The sequence below is a fragment of the Oncorhynchus kisutch genome, unplaced genomic scaffold, assembly GCF_002021735.2.
Source record: "Oncorhynchus kisutch isolate 150728-3 unplaced genomic scaffold, Okis_V2 scaffold1879, whole genome shotgun sequence".
In the NCBI taxonomy this organism is placed as follows: Eukaryota; Metazoa; Chordata; class Actinopteri; order Salmoniformes; family Salmonidae; genus Oncorhynchus; species Oncorhynchus kisutch.
In genome coordinates this window covers 2,765-18,130 of record NW_022263824.1, presented here as the reverse complement: position 1 = coordinate 18,130, position 15,366 = coordinate 2,765, and the positions used below count along the sequence as shown (strand labels likewise).

The window sequence follows — 15,366 nt, the reverse complement described above, 5'->3', positions numbered from 1 at the left end:
GATGATGCCTTCTGCCACACCCTTCTTGGTACAAACAAAGGCTGATTTCTTTGATTGACAGGACAATCTAACTAACTGAAGTGTCCAATTTACAATAGTTATTACAGTGAAAAAATACCATCCTATTGTTTGAGGAGAGTGCACAACAACAAAACTTTTATCACAGTAAATAATGTACTCGCATTCAGTAATCTTGCTCTGATTTGTCATCTTGAGGGTCCCAGAGATAAAATGTAGCGTAGTTTTGCTTGAGAAAATCATTTTTTATATTCAAATGTAGGATTTGGGTCCTACAGTTTGAACCCCTGTTGTGTCTGGCCCCACAGGTTAGCGTCTTTTCTGCAGGGAAGCTAATTATCCATAATTTATGACATTCCTGGGAGTGTGCAAACTCAAAATTTGTATTACCATATACTTTTTGTAAGTTGTCTGTACTTATGTCCTTGAAAATGTATCAATTGACCAATTCGGCACATTTGGCTAGACTTGATACAAAATTCTGTGCAATAATGCAATGCTTCATTGGATCAGTCTGAAACTGCTGCAATCTGGTGGCCAAAATCTAAATTGCGCCTAAACTCCTATGTGATTTAATGGCCTTTCTCTTGCATTTCAAAGATGATGAAAAAAATTATAATATAGAAATCGCATGTTTTTTGTTTGTATTATCTTTTACCAGATCTAATGTGTTATATTCTCCTACATTAATTTCACATTTTCACAAACTTCAAAGTGTTTCCTTTCAAATGGTATCAAGAATATGAATATCCTTGCTACAGGTCCTGAGCTACAGGCAGGTAGATTTGGGTATGTCATTTTAGGTGAAAATTTAAAAAAAGGGTCAGTTCCTTTAAGGCCTACATATGGTGAAATCTAATTCTTAACCAAAGAAAAGGACAATTTCATAGTCTGGACTGGAGTAATATGATTAGGTAGAGTAAATATACATTGAACATGATCTCATGCATTGCATCCCATGTTTAAAGACATGAGCTTTTAATCACTCTATATAATAATGGAAGTCTAATGACACTTTGTGACCAAACTATATAATACACATTTGAGCCCACAAATGTCTGTTGTTTTTGTAGTGTCCACAGTGCTGAGCCACTCACGAGTGTTCGGAGGAGAGAAATTCCTGTGTGTGTGTGTGTGTGTGTATGGTAGTGTGAAATACTTTAATTGATGAGGATGGCAAGAATACTGCAGATGTTTAATGCTTGAACAAAATTTTAAAAACACACTCAGCTATAAACCTGTCAAAGTTTCATGCTCAGCACCTTAAACTTCTTATGGCTTAGATCCCGCTAACGGGATCGAGTGCAGGGCGCTAAATTCAAAACAACAGAAATCTCATAATTAAAATTCCTCAAACATACAAGTATTTTACACCATTTTAAAGATAAAGTTGTTGTTAATCCCACCACAGTGTCCGATTTCAAAAAGGCTTTACGAAGAAAGCACACCAAATTATTATGTTAGGTCAGTACCTAGTCACAGAAAAACACAGCCATTTTTCCAGCCAAAGAGAGGAGTCACAGAAAGTAGAAATAGAGATCAAATGAATCACTAACCTTTGATGATCTTCATCAGATGACACTCATAGGACTTCATGTTACACAATACATGTATGTTTTTTTCGATAAAGTTCATATTTATATCCAAAAATCTCAGTTTACATTGGCGTGTTACGTTCAGTAATGTTTTGCTTCCAAAACATCCGGTGATTTTGCAGAGAGCCACATCAATTTACAGAAATACCCATCATAAATGTTGATGAAAATACAAGTGTTATTCGTGGAACTTTAGACAAACTTCTCCTTAATGCGACCCCTGTGTCAGATTTCAAAAAAGCTTTACCGAAAAAGCACACCATGCAATAATCTGAGTACGGCGCTCAGACACAAAAACAAGCCACACAGATATCTGCCATGTTGTGGAGTCAACAGAAGTCAGAAATAGTATTATAAATATTTACTTACCTTTGATGATCTTCCTCAGAATGCACTCCCAGGAAACCCAGTTACACAATAAATGTTTGATTTGTTCGATAAAGTCCATCATTTATGTCCAAATACCTCCTTTTTGTTCGCGCCCTGAGTTCACAAATCCAAATCCACGACATGCAGGCCAGACGAAAAGTCCACAAATTCCATTACAGTTCGTAAACATGTCAAACGATGTGTAGAATCAATCTTTAGGATGTTTTTAACATAAATCTTCAATAATGTTTCAACCGGAGAATTCCTTTGTCTTTAGAAATGCGATGGAAGGCAGCTACCTCTCATGGGAGCACTCCTGAATGATCTCATGGCACTCTGCCAGACACCTGACTCAATCAGCCCTCATTCCCCCCTCCTTCACAGTAGAAGCCTCAAACAAGGTTCTAAAGACTGTTGACATCTAGTGGAAGCCGTAGGAAGTGCAATATGACCCCATAGACACTGTATATTCAATAGGCAATGACTTGAAAAACTACAAATCTAAGATTTTGCCTGCCATATGAGTTCTGTTATACTCACAGACATCATTCAAACAGTTTTAGAAACTTCTGGGTGTTTCCTATCAAAATCTACTAATACTATGCATATATTAGCAACTAGGCCTGAGTAGCAGGCAGTTTACTCTGGGCACCTTATTCATCCAAGCTACTCAATACTGCCCCCAGCCATAAGAGGTTATTAATTAAGAATGCCAGTGCATTATAAGCTCTTTGTCTCAGAGGTAGGACCACATGAGCTGATAAGGAAATCATCCAGGCACAACTCTAGTAATAACCTAAAACTATGGCCCAGAGTTTTTCCTGGTCAAGTCACATGGTAGGAAAAACTTCTAGCCCTCATAGATTGCATCCCAATAATCTCTCCTTTCTCCTGAAGTGTGCACTCATTCACTACTTCCCCACCCTCCGCAGAAAGTGGATGCTTTTTTTTTTTTTTTTACAGTATTTTCAACCTAACTTCCATTTTCAGTGAAAGGCATCTTTCTATGCCAGCCATGTTATTAGGTTACGACTCCTCACAAATATAAGAGCATTGGTGTAGGAATGGCCTTGAGGGAGTTTCTTATAAAAGTAACTTCCTGTCAAATCCATGAAGGGCAGTCAAGAAGTGCACACTTTGGGAGAAAGGAGTGCTTATTGGGAAGCAACCATAGGCCGAGTATGGAGAAGGCATGAATTTCATCACATAGAGAAACTACTGTCTATGCATTCCATCATCAGCCCATTGTTGTAACCTGAATTTCCAATGTTAAGCATCTTGACAGAGCCAGATCTGTGTAGAAGTCCACCAGTTCCGTGAGGGAATTTGAACTATGGGATTTGACAGCCTGGTTAGCCTGCTCGCTGCGGGGATATGGGCAGAGAGATATATTTAGTGAGGGGGGGTACTGAGGCATACAGGGGTATGTGCCATATCTGTCACCCCCCCCCCCCCCCACTAGGGAACCCTAGTGGGTAGTATCAAGGTTAGCCACCCTCCTGGACAGAGAATAACCTGGCATGATATTGGGCTCAACCTACGTCAGCTGTTCACTAAAGACAGAGCAGTTGTTGCCAGTTGTTTGCTCACTGTCAAAAGGCAGACTTTGGCTTTAACAGGTCACATCGCGTCCTATATAAAGGTTGTTGTGTTCTTAGATGATTCCCATGCCAGAGACTGGTTTGGTGCCCTTTTGGAATCTCGATATGTAAAAAAAAAATATATATATATATATATATATTGTCACATACACCAGATAGGTGCAGTGAAATGTGTTGTTTTACAGGTTCAGTAGTACATCACCCTGGGAGCAAATTAGGGTTAAATGCCTTGCTCAGCTCATATTCAAACTTTTCAGTTACTGACCCAACGCTCTAACCTCTAGGCTCTAACCTCTAGGCTCTAACCTCTAGGCTCTAACCTCTAGGCTCTAACCTCTAGGCTCTAACCTCTAGGCTCTAACCTCTAGGCTCTAACCTCTAGGCTCTAACCTCTAGGCTCTAACCTCTAGGCTCTAACCTCTAGGCTCTAACCTCTAGGCTACCTGCCACCAAAGCATTGGAGCACATTTTTTGACAAACTGTTTCAGAGTATCTGTAGAAAGTTTATTCTGGACGGGGCTGGACATGAACCAGGGGGGTATACTACAAAGCAGGATCAATGAGTTAGCCAGCTAACTTTGATAAACAACCTGAAATAACTAATGATTTTCGAATTCAAGCTAATTGGTTGTTGAATCAATTAGACCATGGCCATTTCAAACTTGTCCAAATTTATTTCAGAATGCTAAGGCAACTGGTAAGTTAGCTCATTGATTCTGCTTCGTAGTATACCCCTTAGGAGAGCATCATCTTATAAGAGGCAAATGACAAAAACACAGGTGACAATAAACCTAGGACTCATGAACAGAACAGGTTATGGCTGCGGTGATCAGCGTAAGCACATTACGGAGGCACGTACGGGGCAACATATTGAGTCGTCAGTACCTAACAGAAATCATAACGACAGCAGAAGTGCATGTTGAGAATGTCTCAGATAGCTGTGTGTGTGTGTGTGTGTGTGTGTCGGGTTGCTGCAGAAATAGCCAGCCCACCTGCTGGGGATCACTGAGGGAGTGATGACAGAACATTTGCCTCCACCCCCCTCGGACATTGTTGCCCCTCCTGTACCCCTGTTCCTGTCCCTCGTACCCCTTTTCTCGGTGATCAATGAGAACCCTGTGGTTCCCATCCAGTATATGCTCTGAGCCCTGGGCAAACACTACAGTACAGGCCTATAAACACTACAGTATACAGCTACGTTATACACATTGTGGGGATTGATTCAGAGTGGCATTGTGGCGACTGATATGTTTTCATGTGTCTGACTGCTATATTTCCTCCAATCCCTTGAAACTTTATGACATGCCAACAATTGACTATCTAATAATAAATATGGTCTCATAAAATGTATAATAAATACTATAAGAGTGTGTTTACTGGCATTTGAACTCCAAGACAGACCATGAGCACATCTAATATGGTACCCCATTCCCTATTCATAAAACGGGTAGTCTGATTGGCTAAAACAGCATTCCAGCCGGGACGACATAAAACGACTTCTTTACTGTTGTATCTGGAGTATCGCTACGCTGTTCTTGATAAACCATGGCTTCCCATTACGCTTAACAACAGCCCTTAGGCGAGGTATTGGTCATACACCACACCCTCTCGGTCCTTATTGCGTAGATGTAGCCTAGTACACTACTTTTGACCAATGCCCTGGTCAAAAGTAGTGCACTATAAATAGGCTGCCATTTTGCACACAACTCATGTACAGTATAGGCCAGGGGAAGCATGTGGAATGTCTGGAGGAGAAGTTGAACAGTTATGTGGCATATTACTGGTGACAGGAGGGACATGCCTGTCCCCGTTGTCATAACTACATGTTTTATTATCTGGAGAGGGAGGCCGGGGGGAGACAAGATCAGAAGAAGCTCGAGCCACATAGAATACCGGCTCCAGAACATTGGGCCTAGCAATACTTCAGATATACCCATCATTAAAGTTGAGGACAACTTTACTATTCTACTGGAACAATGAATGTCAGTGTTTTGCTGCATATTATAAATTGGGTGCTTCGAGCCCTGAATGCTGATTGGCTGACAGCTGTGATATATCAGACCGTGAACCACAGGTATGACAAAACATTTGTTTTTACTGCTCTAATTACAATGGTAACCAGTTTATAATATCACCTCGGGGGTTTGTAGTATATGGCCAGTATACCATGGCTAAGGGCTGTGTCCAGGCACTCCACGTTGCGTCATGCAAAAGAACAGCACTTAGCCGTGGTATATTGGCCATATATCACACCCCATTGTGCCTTATTGCTTAAATATCACATCTCACTTCTGCATATATCACAATAACAGGCTCTGACAAGGGCCTGAAATAGCCGTGGAAAACATTCACGAGCCTTCTGATTTGTTGTCCCTGATTAACCTCCATTAAACCTGTCACATCAAATAAAAAATGCTTCAACTACTGTACATTGTCACAGCAGCCTATTAAGATACACAGGTAAGTGCCAAAATAAAAAAAACACTTGAGTAAATGAGGGTTCTGGCGGCTCTGTTATGATGTGGAGTGCATTTTCCTGGCATGGAAAATCATTTTATACAATTAATACACAGCTATTCTGAGTGATCACCTTCAACCTATGGTGCGGCATTTCTATCCTGATGGGCGTGGTTTTTCCAGAATGACAATTCCCTAATCCACAGGGCACGAGTGGTCACTGAATGGTTTAATGAGCATGAAAACGATGTAAACCATATGCCCTGGCCGTCTCAGTCACCAGATCTCAACCCAATGGAACACTTATGGGAGATTCTGGAGCGGCGCCTGAACCAGCGGTTTCCACCATCAACAAAACACCAAAGGATGGAATTTCTTGTTCCAGACACCTGTAGAATCTATGCCAAGGCACATTGAAGCTGTTCTGGCTTGTGGTGGCCAACAACGTATTAAGACACTTTACTTTGGTGTTTCCATTATTTCGGCATTTACTTATATTTTAGTAATGATAATCAAAATCACAACAACCAATATACACATGTATTCTTATCATTTCAAGACAAGATTATCACTTTCATAGGCTTTAATGAGAATATAAACCACACAAGTGAAACAGAGTATTTATCCTCCAAATCACCAAAATAACCCAAACAACATTACCCTGTTCATTTTACAGTGTTCCATAGGAACAAGGGCTTTTTGCAAAAGGCAGCGAGAGGAATTCACAGAAGTTTTCAGACAATGCCATTAAGGCATTGGTCATGATTTATTATTACATTTTGACCTGCATTGTCACAATGTCACAGGAGGTTATATTTCATCCCTGGTGTCCAGCCAGCCCATTCCTGCAGGACTCTGGTGCTAGGCTATATCTGTTGTCCACCCGCTGCCCAGCCCTGCCCAGACCCACATAAAAGAGAAAATCACCCCCATTGTCTCAGATCCCTCTGTTGTTTGAGCGAGACAGAGAGAGAGAGTACTGTACCCGACCCGACTGTGGTCCACCCTATTCCAGGTAATACTCATTTGGGTTGGGGATTCTGTGATTCAGAATCAAACTTAAGTATTTATTAAGTAAATGACTTAAGAATTTATTTAGTTTACTTAATAATTACTTAAGTGAATGGTGGCGTTTTGTTGCTGTTTTCAGTGATTTGAAATGAGGGTTTCAGGCTGATCAGGTAATTCAACAAAGGGAAGATGCCCTAATTGAATTGCCTGGATTGGATTTCAAAATCAAATTTTCTCTTTCCAACCAAGGTTTTCATAATGGCTGATGAGTGAGTATTGTTATCTGGGACAATAGGTTGGCTTGACTGTTAATTAATTATGCATATAGCTCCCTTCAAGTACATTTTTTAATATTACCGCTTTAATGATTATGTATAGCTCAACCTCAGTGTGTTATCTGTTTCAAATACATCATATTATCTGTTCTAAATATACGTAGCCTAAGCCTTATTATAATGAAGAGGACCTATTGTCTTGAGATGACAAGCCATTTGAGTCTTACAGTAGCAGCATGTTGTAGCCTAAGCCTTATTATAATGAAGAGGACCTATTGTCTTGAGATGACAAGCCATTTGAGTCTTACAGTAGCAGCATGTTGTAGCCTAAGCCTTATTATAATGAAGAGGACCTATTCTCTTGAGATGACAAGCCATTTGAGTCTTACAGTAGCAGCATGTTGTAGCCTAAGCCTTATTATAATGAAGAGGACCTATTGTCTTGAGATGACAAGCCATTTGAGTCTTACAGTAGCAGCATGTTGTAGCCTAAGCCTTATTATAATGAAGAGGACCTATTCTCTTGAGATGACAAGCCATTTGAGTCTTACAGTGGCAGCATGTTGTAGCCTAAGCCTTATTATAATGAAGAGGACCTATTGTCTTGAGATGACAAGCCATTTGAGTCTTACAGTAGCAGCATGTTGTAGCCTAAGCCTTATTATAATGAAGAGGACCTATTGTCTTGAGATGACAAGCCATTTGAGTCTTACAGTAGCAGCATGTTGTAGCCTAAGCCTTATTATAATGAAGAGGACCTATTCTCTTGAGATGACAAGCCATTTGAGTCTTACAGTAGCAGCATGTTGTAGCCTAAGCCTTATTATAATGAAGAGGACCTATTGTCTTGAGATGACAAGCCATTTGAGTCTTACAGTAGCAGCATGTTGTAGCCTAAGCCTTATTATAATGAAGAGGACCTATTGTCTTGAGATGACAAGCCATTTGAGTCTTACAGTAGCAGCATGTTGTAGCCTAAGCCTTATTATAATGAAGAGGACCTATTGTCTTGAGATGACAAGCCATTTGAGTCTTACAGTAGCAGCATGTTGTAGCCTAAGCCTTATTATAATGAAGTGGACCTATTGTCTTGAGATGACAAGCCATTTGAGTCTTACAGTAGCAGCATGTTGTAGCCTAAGCCTTATTATAATGAAGAGGACCTATTGTCTTGAGATGACAAGCCATTTGAGTCTTACAGCAGCATGTTGTAGCCTAAGCCTTATTATAATGAAGAGGACCTATTGTCTTGAGATGACAAGCCATTTGAGTCTTACAGTAGCAGCATGTTGTAGCCTAAGCCTTATTATAATGAAGAGGACCTATTGTCTTGAGATGACAAGCCATTTGAGTCTTACAGTAGCAGCATGTTGTAGCCTAAGCCTTATTATAATGAAGTGGACCTATTGTCGTGAGATGACAAGCCATTTGAGTCTTACAGTAGCATGTTGTAGCCTAAGCCTTATTATAATGAAGAGGACCTATTGTCTTGAGATGACAAGCCATTTGAGTCTTACAGTAGCAGCATGTTGTAGCCTAAGCCTTATTATAATGAAGAGGACCTATTGTCTTGAGATGACAAGCCATTTGAGTCTTACAGTAGCAGCATGTTGTAGCCTAAGCCTTATTATAATGAAGAGGACCTATTGTCGTGAGATGACAAGCCATTTGAGTCTTACAGTAGCAGCATGTTGTAGCCTAAGCCTTATTATAATGAAGAGGACCTATTGTCGTGAGATGACAAGCCATTTGAGTCTTACAGTAGCAGCATGTTGTAGCCTAAGCCTTATTATAATGAAGAGGACCTATTCTCTTGAGATGACAAGCCATTTGAGTCTTACAGTAGCAGCATGTTGTAGCCTAAGCCTTATTATAATGAAGAGGACCTATTGTCTTGAGATGACAAGCCATTTGAGTCTTACAGTAGCATGTTGTAGCCTAAGTAAAAATGTACGTAATGTAAGTATATAATAACTGCTTTTGGGAGTATGATACGTGTGTTCTACCTATTGTCTTGAGATGATAAACCATTTAAGTCTTACAGTAGCAGCATGTTGTAGACCCTAGTTATAATGTTAAAATGTCTGTATGTTAGAATAACTGCTTCTGAGGGTATGATACGTCCGTTCTACCTGATTGTGGATCTCTTGCAACTTACATTCTCTTGCAAATGACACAGAATGACTCTGTTAAGCTGCCAGTTAGCCATACACAGAGCTAAAACTGAGGGGATGCTACAATGCTATACGCGGCAGAATGGCTTTTTCCTGTAGTGTCCTTTTCCTAATCCATGGGGAAAATGATGTTGGGGCTTGGGGACAAGGCTGCAACTGTCTGTCTGTCTGTCTGTCTGTCTGTCTGTCTGTCTGTCTGTCTGTCTGTCTGTCTGTCTGTCTGTCTGTCTGTCTGTCTGTCTGTCTGTCTGTCTGTCTGTCTGTCTGTCTGTCTGTCTGTCTGTCTGTCTGTCTGTCTGTCTGTCTCCTATTACAATGTAATGTACCTCCAGCAGGTTACAAATTATGTTTTTCTTTTCACTAATGCTGTTTTTTACTTATGTGTCTCCCTTGTCTTTTTGTGCCCATAAACCTCAAATTTAAGTGAGGTAAGTCTTTTAATGTTTATAAATTCACCGTCAGCGCGATCATCATCATCATGACCATCGTCATCATCATCATATTAGATTTAGGACACCAAAATTCTATTTTGACTTGTATGTTATGCCAAGCATTTATTTCACGTCTAGTTGAATCTTACATGCAATGTTGAACAAAGTCCAATCCATCAAGAGACACGTTTTTCTGTCTACCTCTCATAGAAGTGTGTATACTTCGATCATTTTGAACAATGTTCTGACATGTTCCCTCTGTCCCTGTAGGAGCAAGACAAACCCAGGCCAATGAATCCCAAGTTAATTGACAAGGTGAGCTAGAGCCAGAACTAGAGACAGCCCTGGTTCAACAGTGTTAATCCCTATATAGAGAGGGAACACGTTGTCCCAAGGTTGCCACTTCAGTCTTATCGGTTATTGTCAGCAATCAAGGGCAATGTTTTTTGAGTGACCACATTCCGACTAAACTGTAACTGGCTCCCTGTATGGATAAACTTATGCTATAAAGAGAGTAAAACGTTTGCTCAATGGAGAATCTCTATTGAAAGAGTTTTTCATTCTGGGACTAGTTGTGTCCAGGAACAGGCCCAATAGTAGGCCAATGCTTTAGGTCCATAGTAGATTTGTTGTGAGTGGCAGTTGTGTGACCACCTAAACCTGTTTGGGCCAACACAAAAATGTCCCATTAAATGAATAGGTCACCGATCTTGACAAAATCGATTTTCACTTTTAAGTATACAGCACTGGGCACACATTTGCAATAACATTGTGTCCTTTTCCCAACAGCCGAAGTCGAAGATTACGGCTTCGCGTAAGCTCTCCCTGAAGGTAAATTACCATGCATTATGTTAACAATTAACATTGATTATAACTAAGCCATTCTTTATTACGGATACAGCTGTAGTGACACCGTGAAGCATGGAGGACGACTAACTACTGCATGGTGGTATTAGACTGGGTCCTCCGCCTCTGGCCCACCCCTGGAATGAAGGATCTTTCTCTCGTCCAATCAGATCATGCTGCTCACCAGGGCGATGGAGCAGCTGGAACAGGAGACGCAGGACAGGGATGAGGAGAAACTGAGCTACCTGGGAGAGCGACTGCCCCCCTTGCAGTTCTCTGGACTGTCATTGGCTGAGCTACAGGTGAGAGACAAGCAATACGACTGGGCCAAACTAGTGGGCCAATCACAAAGCTAAACAATGAGACTGTAACTGAACAACACTCAAGTAAATATTCCAGCATGGTTATTCTGTTACATATCCAGTACCAGTAAAAGTTTGGACACACCTACTTATTCAAGGGTTTTTATTTATTTTTACTCATTTCTACATTGTAGAATAATAGTGAAGACCTCAAAACTATGACATGGAATCATTTAGCAACCAAAAAAGTGTTAAACAAATCAAAATATAATTTAGATTTTAGATTCTTCAAAGTAAGCACCCCTTGCATTGATGACAGCTTTGCACACTATTGTCATTCTCTCAACCAGCTTCATCTGGAATGCTTTTCCAACAGTCTTGCAGGAGTTCCCACATATGCTGAGCATTTGTTGTATGCTTTTCCTTCACTCTGTGGTACAACTCAACCCAAACCATCTCAACTGGGTTGAGGTCATCTGATGCAGCACTCCATCACTCTCCTTCTTGGTCAAATAGCCCTTACACAGCCTGGAGGTGTTTTGGATCATTGTCCTGTTGAAAAACCAGGTAGCCATGCTGGTTAAGTGTGGATAAGTGTGCCTTGAATTCAAAATAAATCACAGACAGTGTCACCAGCAAAGCACCATCACACCTCCTCCTCCATGCTTCACGGTGGGAACTACAAATGCAGAGATCATCCGTTCATCTACTCTGCGTCTCACAAAAACACGGCGGTTGGAACCAAAAATCTAACATTTGGACTCATCAGACCAAAGGACAGATTTCACCCGGTCTAATGTTCATTGCTTGTGTTTATTGGGCCAAGCAAGTCTCTTCTTATTATTGGTGTCCTTTAGTAGTGGTTTCTTTGAAGCATTTCTACCATGAAGGCCTGATTCACGCAGTCTCCTCTGAACAGTTGATGTTGAGATGTGTCTGTTACTTGAACTCTGTGAAGCATTTATTTGGGCTGCAATTTCTGAGGCTGGTAACTTTAACTTATTCTCTGCAGCAGAGGTAACTCTGGGTCTTTCTTTCCTGTGGCGGTCCTCATGAGAGCCAGTTTCATCATAGCGCTTGATGGTTTTTGCTACTGCATTTGAAGAAACTTTTAAAGTTCTTGAAATTTTCCAAATTGACTTAAAGTAGTGATAGACTGTCATTTCTCTTTGCTTATTTGAGCTGTTCTTACCATAATATGGACTTGGTATTTTACCAAATAGGGCTATCTTCTGTATACCACCCCTACCTTTTCACAACACCACAACTGATTGGCTGAAATGCATTAAGAAATTCCACAAATTAAATTTAAACAAGGCACATCTGTTTATTGAAATACATTCCAAGAAACTACCTCATGAAGCTGGTTGAGAGAATGCCAAGAGTGTGCAAAGCTGTCATCAAGGCAAAGGGTGGCTACTGATGTAAGAAGGGCTATATAAATCAATTTGATTTGAAATTTGATACTAAAGAATCTCAAATATAAAATATAATTTGATTGTTTTAACACTATTTTGGTTACTACATGATTCCATATGTGTTATTTCATAGTTTTGATGTCTTCACTACTGTTCTACAATGAAGAAAATAGTAAAAATAAAGAACCCTGGAATGAGTAGGTGTGTCCAAACTTTTGACTGGTACTGCATCTCAATGAGATTTGATTCTTCACTCTTAGACAAAAGGGTTCCAAAGGAGTTATTTGGCTGTCCCCATAGAAGAAACCTTTGTGGTTTCCAGGTAGAACCCTTTTTGGTTCCAAGTAGAACCCTTTTTGGGTTCCATGTAGGGCCCTCTGTGGAAAGGGTTTACATGGAACCAAAAAAGGGTTTTTCAAAGGATTCTCTCCTATGAGGACAGCCGAAGAACCCTTTTAGGTTCTAGATATCACCTTTTTTTTGTGTATATTTCATCTTAGTATGTTTATCTATTTTTTTCAGGACCTATGTAAGCAGCTCCATGGAAAGATAGATGTGGTAGATGAGGAGAGATACGACTGTGAGGCCAAAGTGACCAAGCACAACAAAGATGTAAGTCTTCGGCCCTTTGGGTGAGATGTTATCCTCAGGTCCTGCCTCTTGTGGAGGCAACAAATGGGTGTTAGTCTCAGTTTTGCAGCTGGGTCAGGGCCAAATCAATGGTCTGTGCCAGTTCCTGGGGTTGGCCCTGGCCAGGATTGGAACCCAGGTCCAGCAAGTATCAAACCAACACTTCTTGAAGAGGTTGCTAGGTGTTGGCTTAAGTTGCTATAATATTTAATAGTAGATTTCGATGAAATCTACAGATCCATGAGTTGAAGCTGAAGGTGCAGGACTTAGGAGGGAAGTTTAAGAAGCCCGCCCTGAGGAAGGTGCGTGTCTCTGCAGACGAGATGATGAGAGCTTTGCTGGGAACCAAACACAAAGGCTCTATGGACCTCAGGTCCAACCTCAAGTCTGTCAAGAAGGAAGACACCAACAAGGACAAAGACAAGGTAACTGGGACTTGGGCCATGTACAAATACTTTACCAATGCATCCTTCCTTTCTCCTGAAGCTTTAAGTTAGCTCACCTTGAAATTTGACACCTCTCTGGCACTAGTAAGCACTGGCTTGTGCGGAGATGGTGTGGTACTGGAAACCATGCTACTATGGACCTCCAAGCATTTGCATCTAATGGTTAAACTGAGAGTAACTGCGACCATAATGTTAGCTTATTATAGTAGCTAGCTAGCTAATCAAACACGAGTTAGCATAGCACTACTCATTGTTTGTTTTCCCTCTATACATTGTATGGGGATAGGTTGTAATGTGGCCACCTGAGACAAGTCTCCACGAACACAAGGAAGCCTGGGCGCTAAAGCTAGTTGATGTCTGACAGCACAGTGTTTATTCCTCTTCCCTCTCAGGTGCTCACGTCTGAGGTGACTGACTGGCGTAAGAATGTGGAGGCCATGTCTGGCATGGAGGGCCGCAAGAAGATGTTCGACGCATCTGGCGGCCAGTAAGCCATGCTACAGCCTTGGGACGGGAACGACGCACAGGACATGGTCCAGAGAGGAGGAAGAGGAGGAGGAGCTGTGTAGTCCCTGAAAGTGCCCCGCCACACACCCTACAGTACAAAGGCAGCACAAAGGCAGCATGGGGTTAAATTGTGAGGAGTCCAGTGCTGAGCAGTCCATTAGATGGATTTGTAGTTTTGTAAAACAGGTTGTAGTTCTCTGCTGGAGTGGAAGGGTTTCTATAAGAGTTTTACAGAGCCTGCGATTTCTTTCAGGTACTACTTACAAAGGCAGCATGGGGTTAAATTGTGAGGAGTCCAGTGCTGAGCAGTCCATTAGATGGATTTGTAGTTTTGTAAAACAGGTTGTAGTTCTCTGCTGGAGTGGAAGGGTTTCTATAAGAGTTTTACAGAGCCTGCGATTTCTTTCAGGTACTACTTACCAATATTTTACAACCCAGTATAAACTCGTTTTGGAACCCAACCCAATATATGAGATGTATGAGATAAGATACTAACAAGACTAGCGAAGTCCCCACCCCTTAAACGGAAACTCTCAGCTAAAGCACCATCTTCACCCAATCCTGATACGTCCAAATAACCAGTGACGGAAAAGCACCAAAACTACTGCTCCTCGTTAGTCGTCACATCCTACCAACTTTTGACAGACGATAACATTTATGTTCCATGATCTGTCCACGAGAGATTAGGAATTGCTGCGTTTATAAAGCACGTGAAGATGTGAACTACCTAAACACGATGAAGTTCCATAAAAGTTAAGTGAATGATTGGAGTAATGTAGAATAGTGAAGTCATCATAGTCCTCCACTGAGTCAAACCTTTAGGCTGATAGTCTTACAGAAATAGGAAAGGCTTGAGGCTGATGAACGTTTACAGTTGTCAATATCATGATGATTTCCAAACTAATTAAGCAACATGTTGCTCTCTCGGACTCGGACTCCCTCAGTGCTGATGTCAATGGTAAAGCAGCATGATTTAACCCCTCGCTGACATCCTCTCACATGATCTCTCCACCCTGTCGTTGACGACTTAGCCAATCACGCTTCTTCAAAAGCTGTGTGTGGTGCATATCTCACTATTGCTATTATTATGGAAGATTAGATGTACGTGTCTTTTATTTATGCCATTATAAAACATGAATCACCAAAGGATGTCCTTGGTTTGTTATGCGAACTCACAGCAGTGTCTATTTTCTATTGTCTGGTACTCAGTGATCTAATAGAAGCATGAATGGCCATGGGTAGCAGCTTAAAGGGATAGTTCACCCAAATTACAAAATTACATGTTG

General features: G+C 41.0%; 1 protein-coding gene across 3 annotated transcripts; it reads left to right on the top strand.

The window, feature by feature from the left end:
• Window positions 1-6,935: 6,935 nt before the first annotated feature.
• On the top strand, window positions 6,936-15,133 carry LOC116352682 (troponin I, slow skeletal muscle). Of its 3 annotated transcripts, none has more exons than XM_031819139.1 (8): window positions 6,936-7,055; window positions 9,925-9,928; window positions 10,202-10,246; window positions 10,721-10,762; window positions 10,948-11,079; window positions 13,020-13,109; window positions 13,364-13,552; window positions 13,966-15,133. In XM_031819139.1, exons 3-8 carry the CDS (start codon window positions 10,223-10,225, stop codon window positions 14,062-14,064), a joined length of 576 nt encoding a protein of 191 aa, XP_031674999.1. In that variant the 5' UTR covers window positions 6,936-7,055; window positions 9,925-9,928; window positions 10,202-10,222; the 3' UTR covers window positions 14,065-15,133. The 3 variants fall into 3 exon arrangements, with proteins under 3 accessions (XP_031674999.1, XP_031675000.1, XP_031674998.1); XM_031819138.1 differs by lacking the exon at window positions 6,936-7,055 and adding an exon at window positions 7,301-7,320; XM_031819140.1 differs by lacking the exon at window positions 9,925-9,928 and having other exon boundaries at window positions 6,946-7,055.
• Window positions 15,134-15,366: the final 233 nt, after the last annotated feature.